A 15,418-nucleotide genomic window follows, 5' to 3' on the forward strand; every position below is an offset into this window, starting at 1 on the left:
GCACGATAGAAGGGTCTGACTTTTAACTTGGACCATGAACAAGAAATGACAGTTTCTCCAGAAAAGGCAGTAAAATGCTACCTTACAGCTAAGAATGCAGCACCTGAAAGAGGTCTCTGATCACTATACAGGAGACTGTCAGAATGTCAGCATGATAAAATCAAAGGGAAGCCATTCCCTGCTAAGAAGCAGACAGCTAACATTTTGTCAAGAAGCAATTCTCCATCATAATACATTGAATAAGGACTGTAGTTAAAGGAAATTCAAAAGAAAATAAGAAGGGACATGAGAATAAGGGTCCTTAAAATAAAAACAATAACAGAGCCATCTTCCAAATCAGTATGGGACAAGAATGGACTAGAATAAAAAACAGGACCACCAGAACATGGCAGGAGAATCAGCCTAGTTCAGAATCAACCTGAATCAAGCGGTCTCTACAGTTTCTTGGTGCTTTTTGGAACTTCACTTTGTAGCTTACTTTATAAATTAATGATAGCTACATTTATATATAGTAACATATTCCCATTTCATAATGTAAGTTCAGTCACTGTCAACTAATTCTTTTTTTTTTTCTTGTATGTTATATGGCAGGATCACATTTCATTCTTTTTCCATGTGAGTATCCGGTTATTGCAGCACCATTTGTTGAATTTTTGCTTGTTTGGTTTGTTTGCTCGCTTGCTTGTTTGTTTTTGGGAGAGTGCATAGGCCAGGAATTGAACCCGGGTCTCCTGCATGGCGGGTGAGAATTTTACCATTGGACTACTCTCACTCACCCACCCCCATTTTGTTATTCTTTATAAACTCCCAAGGCAAAGAACTTCCCAGGAATTGTTATATATAGCTGATTCAAAACTCTCTTAAGCTCTAGGTGAGCAAAAACAGTTCAGCAGCCCCCTTACAGCATGGTGTTCACAGAAGACTCCATCTGTTTACAGATGTTTACAAGCTAGAATTCAAGAATATTCATCCTGATCACCACAAGTCATCACTTCATGGAAAGGATGCATTATGTTCTGTTTATTTTGTTGATTATGGTAGGGGCTGTGAGAGTCCTTTAGACAGATTTCCTTCAGGCAAGTAGAATTTTACACTGATTTAACATTCCCTGCTGACCCTCTGCTACTCTCAGGTCAAAAGCCTTCCTCATTCAGGTGATCCTCTCTGAAGGCTCTATTACCAAGCTACTAATTGTTCTCATGAGTCCCACAATTTCCACTATGATGGCTTGGAGTTACTCCAGAAAAACATGCTCTCAGTCTCAATCTGTTCTTGTGGGTATAAGCCCATTATAAAAGGGATCTTTGGAAGATGTTATTTTAAGTTAATATGTGGTCAACTAAATCAGTATAGACTTTAATCTGGATAATTGGAATCCTTTATAAGCAGAATGAAATTTAGACATAGAAAGAAAAAAGCCATGGAAGAAGCTAAAAGTCAACAGAATCGAAGGAGAAAAATGACATGAACTGCCATGTGAGAAGCCTTGGCCAGAAAAGCCAAGGCCCAAGGATTGCAAGTAGCCAGCACCAAAATGTTAACACACCTTGGGGAGAAAGCATCACCTTGCTGATCCCTTGATTTTGGACTTCTCCTAGTCTCAAAACTGTGAGCTAATAAATTCCCATTGTTTAAGCCAATCCATTGAACGGTATTTTTTTTTTAGCAGCTGGGAAGCACCCACACTCAGAGAAGGACTTTGATTTGAATTGGAGAGTTATTCTCAATTCTCTCCTATGCACAGTTTCTGAAGTCTACTGAGAAGAAGTATTATTATGATCCTCTACCCTGAGTTGCATTTATGAAAGCCTTATCCCCTTTTTGTTTTAGACTCCTTCTTTCCCAACCCACCCACCCCCCATGCATGTGATTCTAAGTATTTGCCTGATTACCTGAGGATATGGAGAAGTACCTATCTGTAAAAATCCTACTGAAGGTTGAGTCTGGGCATTTACTGTAATATCATGAGAGGCTCAGAGTTCACAAAATGATAGTTCCTTCTACCCAAACCTCTCTGAGGTAGGGCTAAAAGTCACATGGTCAGTGGATGCATCCTGACTTTGCTGATAATGTTCCCTCCTCCATCATCATACAATGCTGAAGTGCTGAGTTATGAGTTGGCAAATATTGAGAGAGAATTGTGGAATGCTGGGTCAAAGAAGACATATGTCTCCTTTATATGTGAGCCTTGCTCAGAATTTCCTTTTAGGAGCTAGGCTGTAACTACATTCTGCCTTAGTTCCCATGTTACTCCAGGCATCATGCAACAACAAACTCTCCTAAAATTCTACAATGCCAGCCAATTTTTATATTATCCAAGCCACTGGAAGAGCCATAGTGAAAGGGTGGTACTGGGACCAATAATTCATAGAGGCATTTTAAAGTCCATCTAGTACAGTAATTTTGTTTCTTACAATAGCTCCTAGGGATAGTTAGGGAAAGGCATCATCTTTTAATCTTTACCATGATAATAATTTCAAAAGTGTAGATACACTTCTGAAAATATTACTGAGATCACCTAACAACTTATAAATCAAAAAGTTCCTTGAGTCTGGAGATAAATAAATAAATAAATAAATAAATAAATAAATAAATAATTTAAAAACTTCAGATATTATGCTCAACTAGAATTTTAAATCTAGAGGAAGAGGTGATATGACAATTTAAAGGAACTATCACATATAAGGCAAACTTTAGTATTGGATACAGATTAAAATATTATTCTAACAAATGCACCCTAAAAGACAAATTTCTGGGAAAAAGAATTAGGATGAAGATTATTTCTTATTCATAAATCCTATGCTGGGGGTTTACACATGACATAATTTCTATGTATCTGCTGCCACTCTCTGATGAGAACAGAAAATCAGAAATGTGAAATAGCAGAAGAGGGTAAAATAGAGTGCCAGCTAGCAAAGTGACAATTTTCAAGTCAGGGGAGTTGCCTATAAGAGTTTTTCTGCAAGCTGCTGTTAAACTATGAAAAACCTAAATTAGTCTCCAACCTATAAAACCTTTGATTCTAACAAAAAGTTAGGGTGATTGAAAGTTATTTTATTTTGGTGCTTAAGTACAAGGATAACAATGAAAGATTAATAAGAAATGTACCTAAGAAGATACACATTCTCCACAGTGTTAGACTTACACAAATCAGTCTATAAAGTAGCCTTACGATTGTTTATGTATAAATTGTGACATGCTTACTAACAAATCAAGTAGGTCTACTATATAGACCAGGTAATGCAGAATGTCCTGTTACTTGTCTTAAGAGTTATTTATTATTTTAAAAATTATTCATTTATATAATAATATATAAAATTTATTATTTATAAAATAATATATTTTAATAATATAATATAATAAAATAATAATAAATTATTTATTATTCCTAAAAACAGTTACTTTGCTTTGTTCCAGAAAGGATTAGAGATTACTTACCAAAATGTATTTAAAAAATTAAAAGCAAGGAAATCAGGACGAAGGAAAAATAATAATAGTTAAAAGAGAATTCAGGTTTGTGGCTAATATATATAAAGTTAGCCAGAACTCTTGGTGGTATGTCTGAGTTGACATGGAAACCTCCTTTCTCACTTCAAAAACGCAGAAATATTGGACAAACTATAACACAAAAACTACACACACACACACATCCCCCAGTACCTGAAATAAAGATGGAACCCAAAGTCAGAGCGATAAGAGGAAGCTGAAGTCAAGGGATTCTTAGGGAAAACTGAAATCTGATGTAGGCCTGAAGAGCTGGTACCTGGATCTTTAACACTAGCTGTGGACCCTGTGAACACAGGAGACAGAACCAAGCTGCTTACAAAGAACAAGAAGTCATTCAGGACTTAATCACATAAGAAATAGAGACTAGATATACCCTAATCACTTCCCTAGAAAGTGACCAAGGAGCTTACCTTCTGCCAAGGACTATGGAAGAAAAAAGGGTCAACTGCAGAAATGAGAACCCCAGGCCATTGTTATGCATGTGTGCTAAATCAGTATTCACTCTAGGTTCAAAGTGTAGTGTCTTGAGTCTAGAAATTAATATAAAAACTTGTCCTGGAATATTAAAATGCACAGAACCCTAAACAGAGGCAAATATAATAGCTCTTTGTGGGAAAGCTCTCACAATGAGGCCACCTGATACTCCAAAGGGAAACAATTCCTACATGGTATAAAAATATTAGCCATATAAGGAAATTAATCACCATAGTAGGCAAACACAACCAATAAGAGAATTTGCACACTGCCAAGAACTGTATATAATATAATATACGAAATATACTTTAGAATAAGGGTATTCAAAATTGTTAGATAGCTAAAAGGCCCAAAAGATTGTATAAGGCAAAAATACAAAAGTATAAAAATGACAGGCAGATATTAAAAATACCAAATCAAACTCTAGAAACACACAAAAAAATAATTAGTAGTGCAAAAAAATACAGCAGTCGATGTGAACAGTAGACTATACAAAGCTGAATAAGGAATAATGAATTAGAAGTTATATATGAAGAAATCATCCAGAATTTTGCACTGAGAAATAAGGAGGTGGAAAATATAAAGCAGAAATTAAGAGACATACAGTATAGATTAATATGGCCTAAACTTTGCTTGATAGGATAGCATGCCAGAAGAAGAAAACAAGGGGAATTAGAGAGGTTATATTGAAAGCATGACTAAGCATTTTCAAGTATTGGATTATATTCAGATTGGAGGATAATACTGAATCCCAAGCAGCACACAGCATCAAAGTAAATAAACAATATGAAAAGTCACCAGAGAGAAAAAATTGATAATTAGATCAATAGCAGGGCTTTCATCAGCAAAAACAGATACAAGACGAAGAAATAAAATCCTAAAAATGCTGAAATAAAAAGAATCAGTATAGAATTCCATTCGCAAATAATCATCCAAAAATGAAGATGTAGTAAATACATTTTATGATATGTAAAGACTGAATTTACAACTTACAGACCATCTCTGAATGAACTACAAAAATCACATTTTTCCCCAAGAAGGAAGTTGAGTCAACGAGGGAAAAGCTGTACAAAAAGTAATAGTGAATTGGCCAATATATTGTAAATAAAAATAATCAAAATTTGGAATGGGGTTAGAAGGAACACAGACCTAAAATTCAAGATGACAATAACAAGGAAGATAAGACAAAGATGTAATGGATATCTGTCATTTATGACTGCTCTAAATACTCTGGATATTGCTTACACATTTTGTCTGTTTCCAAATATTTTTTAATCCTTTTTTTACTCAGCTGTCAATACTGTAGATAAAAGGAGCATCAGACACGAGGTTTTCACAATCACATAGTCACATTGTGAAAGCTATATAATTACATAATTATCTTCAAAAAACATGACTACTGGAACACAGCTCTACAGTTTCTGGCACTTCCCTCTAGCCTCTATAATATATCTTAAACTAAAGAAGGGATATCTGTAAAATGTGTAAGAATAATCTCCAGGATAACGTCTCGACTCTGTTTGAAATCTCTCAGCCACTGACACTTTATTTTGTCTCATTTCTCTCTTCCCCCTTTCAGTCAAGAAGGGTTTCTCAATCCCTTGATGCAGAGTCCCAGCTCATTCTAGGATTTCTCCCCCATGTTGCCAGGGAGGTTTACACCCCTGGAAGTCATACCCCACGTAGAGAGGGGGAGGGTGGTGAGTTTGCTTGCCCTATTGGCTGAGAAAGAGATAGGCCATGTCTGAACAACAAAAGAGGTTCTCTGGGGGTGATTCTAAGGCCTAATTTAAAGTAGGCTTAGTCTATCCTTTGCAGGGTTAAGTTTCATATGAACAAACCCCAAAATTGAGGGTTCACCCTATTGACTTGGTTGTCCCCACTGCTTGCGAGAATATCAGGAATTCTCCAAATAGGGAAATTGGATTTTCCCCCTTTCTTGCCATTCCCCCAAGGGAACTTTGCAAATACTTCTTTTTTCACTGTTCAAATCATTCTGGGATTTATCAGGGCATCACCCTGGACAAACCTACAAAATCTCATGCCCTATTCAAGGTTCTATGTACTTATGGTGTTCAAATAAACTGTTCATATAAGTTATATTAGGAAATGCACTAGTCAAAATATAAATTTTCTACCAAATAAACATTTTTTTGCTTTAGTCCCACATATAACTTAAAGTTTTAAAATTTGAATACTATCTATTTGCAACACCCTCCAATATTGACATTCCTTTGTTCTTCCTCAGGTAAAAACATTTTTTAATTTGTACATTAAGTCACTATCATTGTACACTCTGGGCATTCCTAGATTATACCATCTCAGTCTTTATCATCTATCTTTCCTTGTGGTTTCATTTGTATCCCCAGTCCTCCTCCCTCTATCATTCTCACATTCAGTTTCATTCAGTGTACTAACATAGTGTGCTACAATTAGGTAATATTGTGCTATCCATTTCTGAAGTTTTACAATCAGCCCTGTTGCACAATCTGTATCCCTTCAGCTCCAATTACCCCAAATCTACCCTATTTCTATCTCTTGATGGCCTCTGTTCTTAACTGAAATTCTCCAAATTCATTTATTAATGTTAGTTTATATCAGAGACCATACAGTATTTGTCCTTTTGTTTCTGGCTAATCTCACTCAGCATAATGTCCTCAAGGTCCATCCATGTTATTACATGATTCATGACTTTATTCTGTCTTACAGCTGCATAATATTTGATCGTATGTATATACCACAGCTTGCTTAGCAACTCATCTGTTGGACATTTAGGCTGACTCTATCCCTTGGCAATTGTAAATAATGCTGCTATTATCATTGGTGTGCAAATGTCCACTTGTGTCCTTGCCCTCATGTCCTCTGACTAGATACCTAGCATGGTATTGCTGGTTAATATGGCAATTCAATACTTAGCTTCCTGAGGAACTGCCAAACTGCCTTCCACAGCAGTTGTACCATTTGACATTCCCATCAACAGTGGATAAGTGTGCCTCTTTCTCCACATCCTCTTCAGCACTTGTCATTTTCTGTTTTATTGATAATGACCATTCTGGTGGGTGTGAGATGATATCTCATTATGGTTTTCATTTGCATTTCCCTAATAGCCAGGGAAGTTGAGTATCTTTGCATGTGCCATTTGGCCATTTGTATTTTCTATTCTGAGAAGTGTCTGTTCATGTCTTTTGCCCATTTTGTAATTGGGTTTTTATCTTTTTGTTGTTGAGTTGAACAATCCATTTATATATTCTGGATACTAGACCCTTATCTGATATACAGTTTCCAAATATTGTCTCTCATTGTGTAGGGTGACTTTTTACTTTCTTGACAAAGTTCTTTGATGCACAAAAGTGATTGATTTTGAGGCATTCCCATTTATCAATTTCTTTCTTCAATGCTCATGCTTTGCATGTAAGATCTAGGGAACAGCCTCCTAATATAAGATTTATAAGATAATTCACTACATTTTCTTCTAAAAGTTTTATGGTCTTAGATCTACTATTTAGACCTTTGATCCATTTTGAGTTAATTTTTATATAGGGTGTGAGATATGGATCCTCTTTCATTCTTTTGCATGTGGATGTCCAGTTCTCCAGGCACCATTTATTGAAGAGTCTATTTTGTCCCAGGTGAGTTGGCTTGACTGCCTTATCAAAGAGCAACTGTCCATAGATGAGAAGGTCTATATCTGAACACTCTATTCGATTCCATTGCTCATTATGTCTATCTTCATGCCAGTACCATGTTGTCTTGACTACTGTAGCTTTGTAATGCCCCTTAAAGTCAGGTAGTGTGAGACCTTCGACTTCATTGTTTCTCAGGATACTTTTAGCTATTCGGGGCATCCTGCCCTTCCAGATAAATTTGGTTATTGGTTTTTCTATTTCTGAAAAGTAAGTTTTTGGGATTTTAATTGGTATTGCTTTGAATCTATAAATCAATTTAGGTAGAATTGACATCTTAATTATATTTAGTTTTCCAATCCATGAAAACGGTACGCCCTTCCATTTATTTAAGTCTTCTGTGATTTCTTTTAGCAATTTCTTGTAGTTTTCTTTGTATAGGTCTTTTATATCCTTAGTTAAATTTATTCCTAAATATTTTATTCTTTTGGTTGCAATTTAAATGTAATTTTTTTCTTGATTTCCTCCTCAGATTGCTCATTACTAGTGTATAGAAACACTACAGATTTTTGAGTGTTGATCTTGTAACCTGCCACTTTGCTGTACTCATTTATTAGCTCTAGTAGTTTTCTGTGGAGCTTTTGGGGTTTTTGACATATAGTATCATATCATCTGCAAGCAGTGAGAGTTTTATTTCTTCCTTTCCAATTTTGATGCCTTGTATTTCTTTTTCTTGTCTAATTGCTCTAGCTAGAACTTCCAACACAATGTTGAATAACAATGGTGACAGTGGACCTCTTTGTCTTGTTCCTGATCTTAGGGGGAAAGTTTTCAGTTTTTCTCCATTGAGGATGGTGTTAGCTGAGGGTTTTTCTATATTCCCTTTATCATGTTGAGGAAGCTCCCTTCTATTCCTATCTTTTGAACTGTTTTCAACAAGAAAGGATGTTGAATTTTGTCAAATGACTTTTCTGAACCAATCAAGATGACCATGTGATTTTTCTGCTTTGATTTGTTAATGTGGTATATTACATTAATTGATTTTCTTATGTTGAACCATTCTTGCATACCTGGGATGAATCCTACTTGGTCATGGTGTATAATTCTTTTAATGTGCTGCTGGATTCAATTTGCAAGAATTTTGTTGAGGATTTTTGCATCTATATTCATTAGAGAGATTGCTCTGTAATTCTCTTTTCTTGTAATATCTTTGTCTGGCTTTGGTATGAGGGTGATATTGGCTTCATAGAATGAGTTAAGTAGACTTCCCTCTTCAATTTTTTTGAAGAGTTTGAACAGGATTGGCACTAAATCTTTACTGAGTGTTTGGTAGAATTCACATGTTGAAGCCATCTGGTCCTGGACTTTATTTTTTGGGACCTTCTAATGAGTAATTCATTTTCTTTGCTTGTGATTGGTTTGTTGAGGTCGTCTATTTCTTCTCAAGTCAATGTTGGTTGTTCAGGCCTTTCTAGGAAGTTGTCCATTTCATCTACATTGTCTAGTTTATTAGCATAAAGTTGTTTATAGTATCCTCTCATTACCTCCTTTATTTTTGCAGGGTAGTGGTTATGTGTCCTCTTCCATTTTTTATTTTATTTATTTGCACCCTCTTTCTTCTTCTTTTTGTCAACCTTGCTAAGGGTCCATCAATCTTATTGATTTTCTCATTGAACCAGCTTCTGGTTTTGTTGATATTCTCAATTGTTTTCATGTTCTCAGTTTCATTTATTTCTGCTCTAATCTTTGTTATGTCTTTCCTTTTGCTTGCTGTGGGGTTAGTTTGCTAACAGTTTTCTCTAGTTTTTCCAAGTGAACAGTTAATTCCTTTTTGCTCTTTTTTTCTTTTTTGATATAGGCATTTAGGGCAATAAATTTCCCTCTTAGCACTATCTTTGCTGCATCCTACATAAATTTTGAAATGTTGTGCTTTCATTTTCATTTGCCTTGAGATATTTACTGATTTCTCTCGTAATTTCTTCCTTGACCCCCTGGTTGTTTAAGAGTGTGTTGTTGAGCCTCCACATATTTGTGAATTTTCTGGCCCTCTGCCTATTATTGATTTCCAATTTCATTCCTTTTTGATCCGAGAAAGTGTTTTGAATGATTTCAATCTTTTAAAATTACTTGAGACTTGGTTTGTGGTCTATCCTTGAGAATGATCCATGAGCACTTGAGAAAAAGGTGTATCCTGTTGTGGGGTGTAATGTTCTATAAATGTCTATTAAGCCTACTTCGTTTGTTGTATTATTCAAATTCCCTGTTTCTTTATTGTTCCTCTGTCTACATGTTCTGTCAACTGATGAGAGGGGGGAATTGAAGTCTCCAGCCATTATGGTGGATGTGTCTATTTCTCTTTTCAGTGTTTGCCTCATGTATTTTGGAGCACACTGGCTTGGTGCATAAATATTTATGATTGTTATGTCTTCTTGCTGAATTGCTCCTTTTATTAATACATAGTGTTCTTCTTTGTCTCTTTTAATTGTCTTACATTTGAAGTCTAACTTGTTGGATATTAGTATAGCTACTCCTGCTCTTTTCTGATTGTTATTTGCATGAAATATCTTTTCCCAGCCTTTCACTTTCAACCTATGTTTATCCTTGTGTCTAAAATGCATCTCCTGCAGATAGCATATAGATGGGTCCTGTTTTTTAATCCATTCTGCTAGTCTATGCCTTTTGATTGGGGAGTTAAATCCATTAACATTTAGAATTATTACTGTAAGGGCAGTACTTTCTTCTATGATTTTGCTTTTTGGATTTTATATGTCATATCTATTTTTTCTTCTTTTTACCTTTACTGATAGTCTTCATTTCTACATTCTTCTCCACACCTCTTTCTGCTGTCTTTTCCTATCTGTCTCTAGTACTCCCTTTAGTATTTCTTGCAGAGCTAGTCCCTGGTCACAAATTCTCCCAGTGATTTTTTGTCTGAAAATGTTTAAATTTGCCCCTCATTTTTGAAGGATAATTTTTGCTGTATATAGAATTCTTGGTTGGCAGTTCTTCTCTTTTAGCATCTTAAATATATCATACTACTGTCTTCTCACCTCCATGGTTTCTGCGGAGAAATCTATGCATAGTCTTATTAGGCTTCCCTTGTATGTGATGGATTGCTTTTCTCTTGCTGCTTTCAAAATTCTCTTTGACATCTGACATTATGATTCATAAGGGTCTTGGAGTACGTCTATTTAGATCTATTCTATTTGGGGTGCACTGCATTCTCAGATCTGCAATTTTAAGTCTTTCTTAAGAGTTTGGAAATTTTTAGTGATAATTTCCTCCATTAGTTTTTCTTCTCCTTTTCCTTTCTCATCTCCTTCTGGGACACCCACAACAAGTATATTGGTGTGCTTCATGTTGTCATTCAATTCCCTGAGTCCCCGCTCATATTTTTCCATTCCTTTCCCTATATTTTCTTTTGCTTGTCAGATTTCAGATGTCCCATCCTCCAGTTCACTAATTCTATCTCTGCCTCTTGAAATCTAACATTGCAGGTTTCCTTTTTTTTTTTCTTTTTCTCTTTTACTGTGTGTTTCATTCTCATAAGTTCTGTGATTTTTTTTCAGACTTTCAATTTCTTCTTTTTGTGCATCCCTTGCCTTCTTTATATCCTCCCTTAATTCATTGATTTGATTTTTGATGAGATTTTCCATGTCTGTTTGAACATCCTGAATTAATTGTGTCAACTCCTATATCTCATTTGAATTGTTGGTTTGTTACTTTGACTGAGCCATAATTTCAGTTTTCCTAGCATGGTTCATCATTTTTTGCTGGTGTCTAGACATTTAAAATCCTTAGTTAGTTTATTCTGGAGATTGTTTTTTACCTAGGATTTTCCTGCTGGATGACTTTGTTGTCTATCTGTTCTTTGATGTTCAGTTCAGCTTATTCTAGTCCTCTAGCTTAGGTTTTGTTTAACAGATCAATATTTTTAGTTCCTGTTTTCTCATTTCTTGCCCTGCCTGTATGCTGCCTTTTCCCCCCTTAAGAGGGTCTACTTATATATTATAGACCCCAGTCAGGTTTTCCAAGACCAAACTGGCCTCTTCTCAGGAGGGAAGAGTCACCTGCATCAGTTTTTTCTGAGGATGTAACTCAGCAGGTTGAAAGACTTTCCTGTGAAGCCTCTAGACTGTGTTTTTCCTGTCCTGCCCAGTATGTGGCACTTGTCTGCCTGTGGGTCCTACCAGCATAAAGTGATGTGGTACCTTTAACTTCAGCAGACTTTCCCTGATGGGGTGTGGTGGAAACAGAGGAGAGGTTGTTGTCTGGTTTTAATTGCTTCAGTTTTTCAGACCCTGGGGTCTGAATTCCTTGAGGGAGGGAGTCCAACTGAGCTGGGCCCCACCCCTCTCCTGGGGAAGGCACAGCCTCTAGACAAGCTCTCAGACAAGCTTGATTCTGCCCTAGCCTGGGGCAGTTGGAGCTTGCAGTTGTATGCAAAGAATAGTCAAGCCATAGGAACACAGTCCCCCCCCAAAAAAAATCCTTTTCAGAGCAAGACACCATTCCTTGGTTTTGCCAAGCAAGAGCTTAAGTTGGTATGCTGCTCTATGTATCTACAGGTCCTATGTGCCCCCTCCTATTCTTCAGGGCCCCAACCTTTTCAAATATTTTCTGCTGTCTGATAAAAAAACAAACAAACAAACAAAAACTGTTTTTTTTTTCTTTTTCCTGTCAGTCCTGTCCCCTCTACACAGGGGCAAAAGCTAGCAACCTCAGCTTTTACTTGAGGTACAGCTGAGCTGGGGGTCGATTTTTAGTAGTCAGAATTTGTTAATTAATTCTGCAATTGGAGCTTGGTTGAACTCAGCCCTTTGCTGTTAGTAAAGTCTCTTTCCTTTCCCCTCTGGGAAGCAGCCTGTGGGGGAAGGGCGCTGGCTCCACAGCTTGAGGGACTCATGGCTCTGGGTTGGATGATAGCTGGTCCAGCTTGTCCAGACTGGTGTACTTTGTGTGTCCAGTCACTGATGTGGCCCCAGCAGTTGTTCTGTACTATTCCTGGCTATTTAATAGCTGCTCCCTATTGCCACATTAAAAATTCTACTTTCCCAGTATGTGAGACTACTTCATGACCTCAGAGTAGGAAATGTTTTCATAAACAAGGCAAGTAATCAAGGGAATACAAATTAAAACATTATTCACCAGATTGTTAAAAATCAAAAAACTAAGTTTGAAATATCTTATAAAGTAAAATAATCTGAGAAATTTGAAAGTATACAAACCCTACAATACAGCAATTCCCTTTCTAGGTGTACCACAGAGAAAGCTGTGCACATGCAAGAGAAAAACTTAAATGTCAACCACTTGCGGGAGACCTATGTTTGATTCCCAGCCCATGCACTTCCCAAAAAGCAAACAAGGAAACAAGGAAAGAGAACAAACAAACAAAAATTCAAGAAATGGTGCTGCGATAAAAGGATGCTCACATGGAAAAAGAATGAAATGTGACCATGGCCATACAGCATACAAAAAAAAAAAAAAATAAAAAGTCAACCACTAAGAAGAGATAAATGGTAGTGTATTTCTATAATGGAATAGTATAGAACAGTTAACAGGATTAAACTAGAACTAAATGTATTAACATGGGTATATCTCAGAAACAAAAGATTGCATGAAAAAGTATATGCTACAGAATGATACAATTTAAAATCACAAATTGTATATTAAAATATATTAAAACCAACACACAGCCTGGAAGGGTAGAAACAAAGTTCATGATTATGATTCTCTCTGGGGAGGGAAAAAGGGAAATGGTGTGAGAAAGGTATCTAAAGAGTACTGCAACTTTATCTGTAATAGTCTACTTCATTTAAACTTAAAAAACCTGAAACAGAATGAAAAATATTAATATTTTCAAATATGAGTGATAGGTATAAATATGGTTATCACATCAATCAACAAACCACATGCTTTGGTTCGATATAATTACTATAGGTTGGTAATGAATTTGGTTTAGGTCTTTCAAAAACATTTAATGTCCTCTATAGTCTATATAAATAAAATATCATATTTGATAGGGCATTTCTTATTATGTCCCTCACTATCAATGGAAGATAGTTAAATAATATCTAAATGCAGCTTAGTAAAATGCAATGTAGAGTCAAAAAATGCATTCTAGATATATAGCATTTGATAGCTTCCTAAATTTACTTCTTTAATGATCACAGGTACAATTCCAATCTCGCATTCTAAAATGTGAAGAGTATATTTAAGTTCAAATAACCCATATGATTAATGATGTTGAAATTCTTCTTTCTTCTCAGCTTTCATCTTTTCAGGCATAAATTCCATATTCTTTTAAGAGGCACTTAGCTTACCCTTTTAATCTCCTTAGCCACTATAATTGCCTAGTTATTCCTTCCATTACACTGGTAGATTTTGTTGAGGTATTTATAAAGCAAGTGTCAACCCCCTATACAAACTCAGAAAGACCTCTCTCCCATCTTTCAAAATGTCTTTCCCTCACTTCTAGAAATCTTCCAGACTGTGAGGAAGACAGCTAGCAAACCCCTTTGTGCTCTCCTATATAAACATGCCCATTCCCCAAGTCAGATTGAATAACCAACAGGGGGCCCCAAATAGCTAAAGCCACCTTGAAAAGAAAGAATGAAGTTGGAGGACTCTTGCTTCCCAATCTTAAAACTTACTATGAAGCCACAGTAATCAAAACAGCAGGGTACTGGTACAAGGACAGATATATAGACCAGTAGAAGAGAATTGAGAGTTTCAGAAATCAACCTTCACATTTACAGCAAACTGATTTTTGGCAAAGTGGCAAAGAGAACTTAATTGGGAAAGAACAGTCTCTTCAACAAATGGTTCTGGGAAAACTGGTTCTCTATTTGCAAAAAAGAAGGAGGATTCCTACCTCACAGCAAATTCAAAAATCAATTAAAAGTGGACCAAGACCTTAATATCTGAGCTAGAATTATCAGACTCCTAGAAGAAAACATAGGAAAGAATCTTCAAGACCTTGTGTTTGGCAATGGTTTCTTAGACTTTACACCAACAGCACAAGCAACAATAGAAAAAATTGAGAAATAAGACCTCAATAAAATTAAAAACTTGTGTCTCTCAAGAGACTTAATCATGAAAGCAAAATAACAGCCTACAAAATGGGAGAAAATATCTGGAAACCACATATCCGATAAAGAATTAATATACCAAATAAATATATAGAAATCCTTCAACTTAACAGTAGAAAGACAAGCCAATTACAAAATGGGTAAAAAAAACTTGAAAAGACATCTCTCCATGATTATATACAAATGGCCAGAAAGCACATGAAAATATGCTCAACATCATTAGCCAATAGGGAAAAAAATCAAAACCACAATGAGACACCATTTCATACCTGTTAAAATGGCTACTATTTAAAAATGGAAAATTACAAGTGTTGGAGAGAATGTGGAGAAATAGGTACACTCATTGATTGCTGCTGACTATGCAAAATAATGCAGCTGCTGTGGAAGACAGTTTGATGGTTTCTCAGAAAGTCAAATATAGAACTACCATATGACCTGGTAATCTAACCACTAGGTATATACTGCAAAGAATTGAAAACAGATATTTTCACCTGGATATTAATAGCAAAATTATCTACTATTAACAAAAGATGGAAGCAACCCAACTGTCCATCAACCAATGAATGGATAAAAAAAAAAGTGGTATATACAAACAATGAAATATTATTCAGCTGTACCCAAGAATGAAGTTCTGAGACATGACAACATGGATGAACTTTGAAAACAACATGTTGAGTGAAATAAGCCAGACACAAAAGGACAAATATTGAATGATCTCATGGC

The 15,418-nt window shown here is 35.8% G+C and overlaps 1 protein-coding gene across 7 annotated transcripts in view; it reads right to left on the reverse strand.

The window, feature by feature from the left end:
- The window catches only part of CCDC148 (coiled-coil domain containing 148), a 354,676-nt gene that overhangs the window by 101,234 nt on the left and 238,024 nt on the right, over nucleotides 1–15,418 (reverse strand). For 2 of the 7 annotated variants that reach the window (XR_013172775.1, XM_077153904.1), the window contains exon 13: nucleotides 3,661–3,790. The exons of 4 other annotated variants lie outside the window; for them this stretch is intronic. Coding sequence is in view for 2 of the 3 variants with exons in the window: in XM_077153904.1 (XP_077010019.1) it covers nucleotides 3,710–3,790 (81 nt within the window). In the remaining variant the exon portion in view is untranslated. Of the gene's footprint in view, nucleotides 1–3,657; nucleotides 3,791–15,418 lie in introns of those variants that run through there. One more of the 7 variants, XM_077153905.1, reaches the window with a different exon arrangement.

The sequence above is a fragment of the Tamandua tetradactyla genome, chromosome 3 (assembly GCF_023851605.1).
Source record: "Tamandua tetradactyla isolate mTamTet1 chromosome 3, mTamTet1.pri, whole genome shotgun sequence".
NCBI lineage: Eukaryota > Metazoa > Chordata > Mammalia > Pilosa > Myrmecophagidae > Tamandua > Tamandua tetradactyla.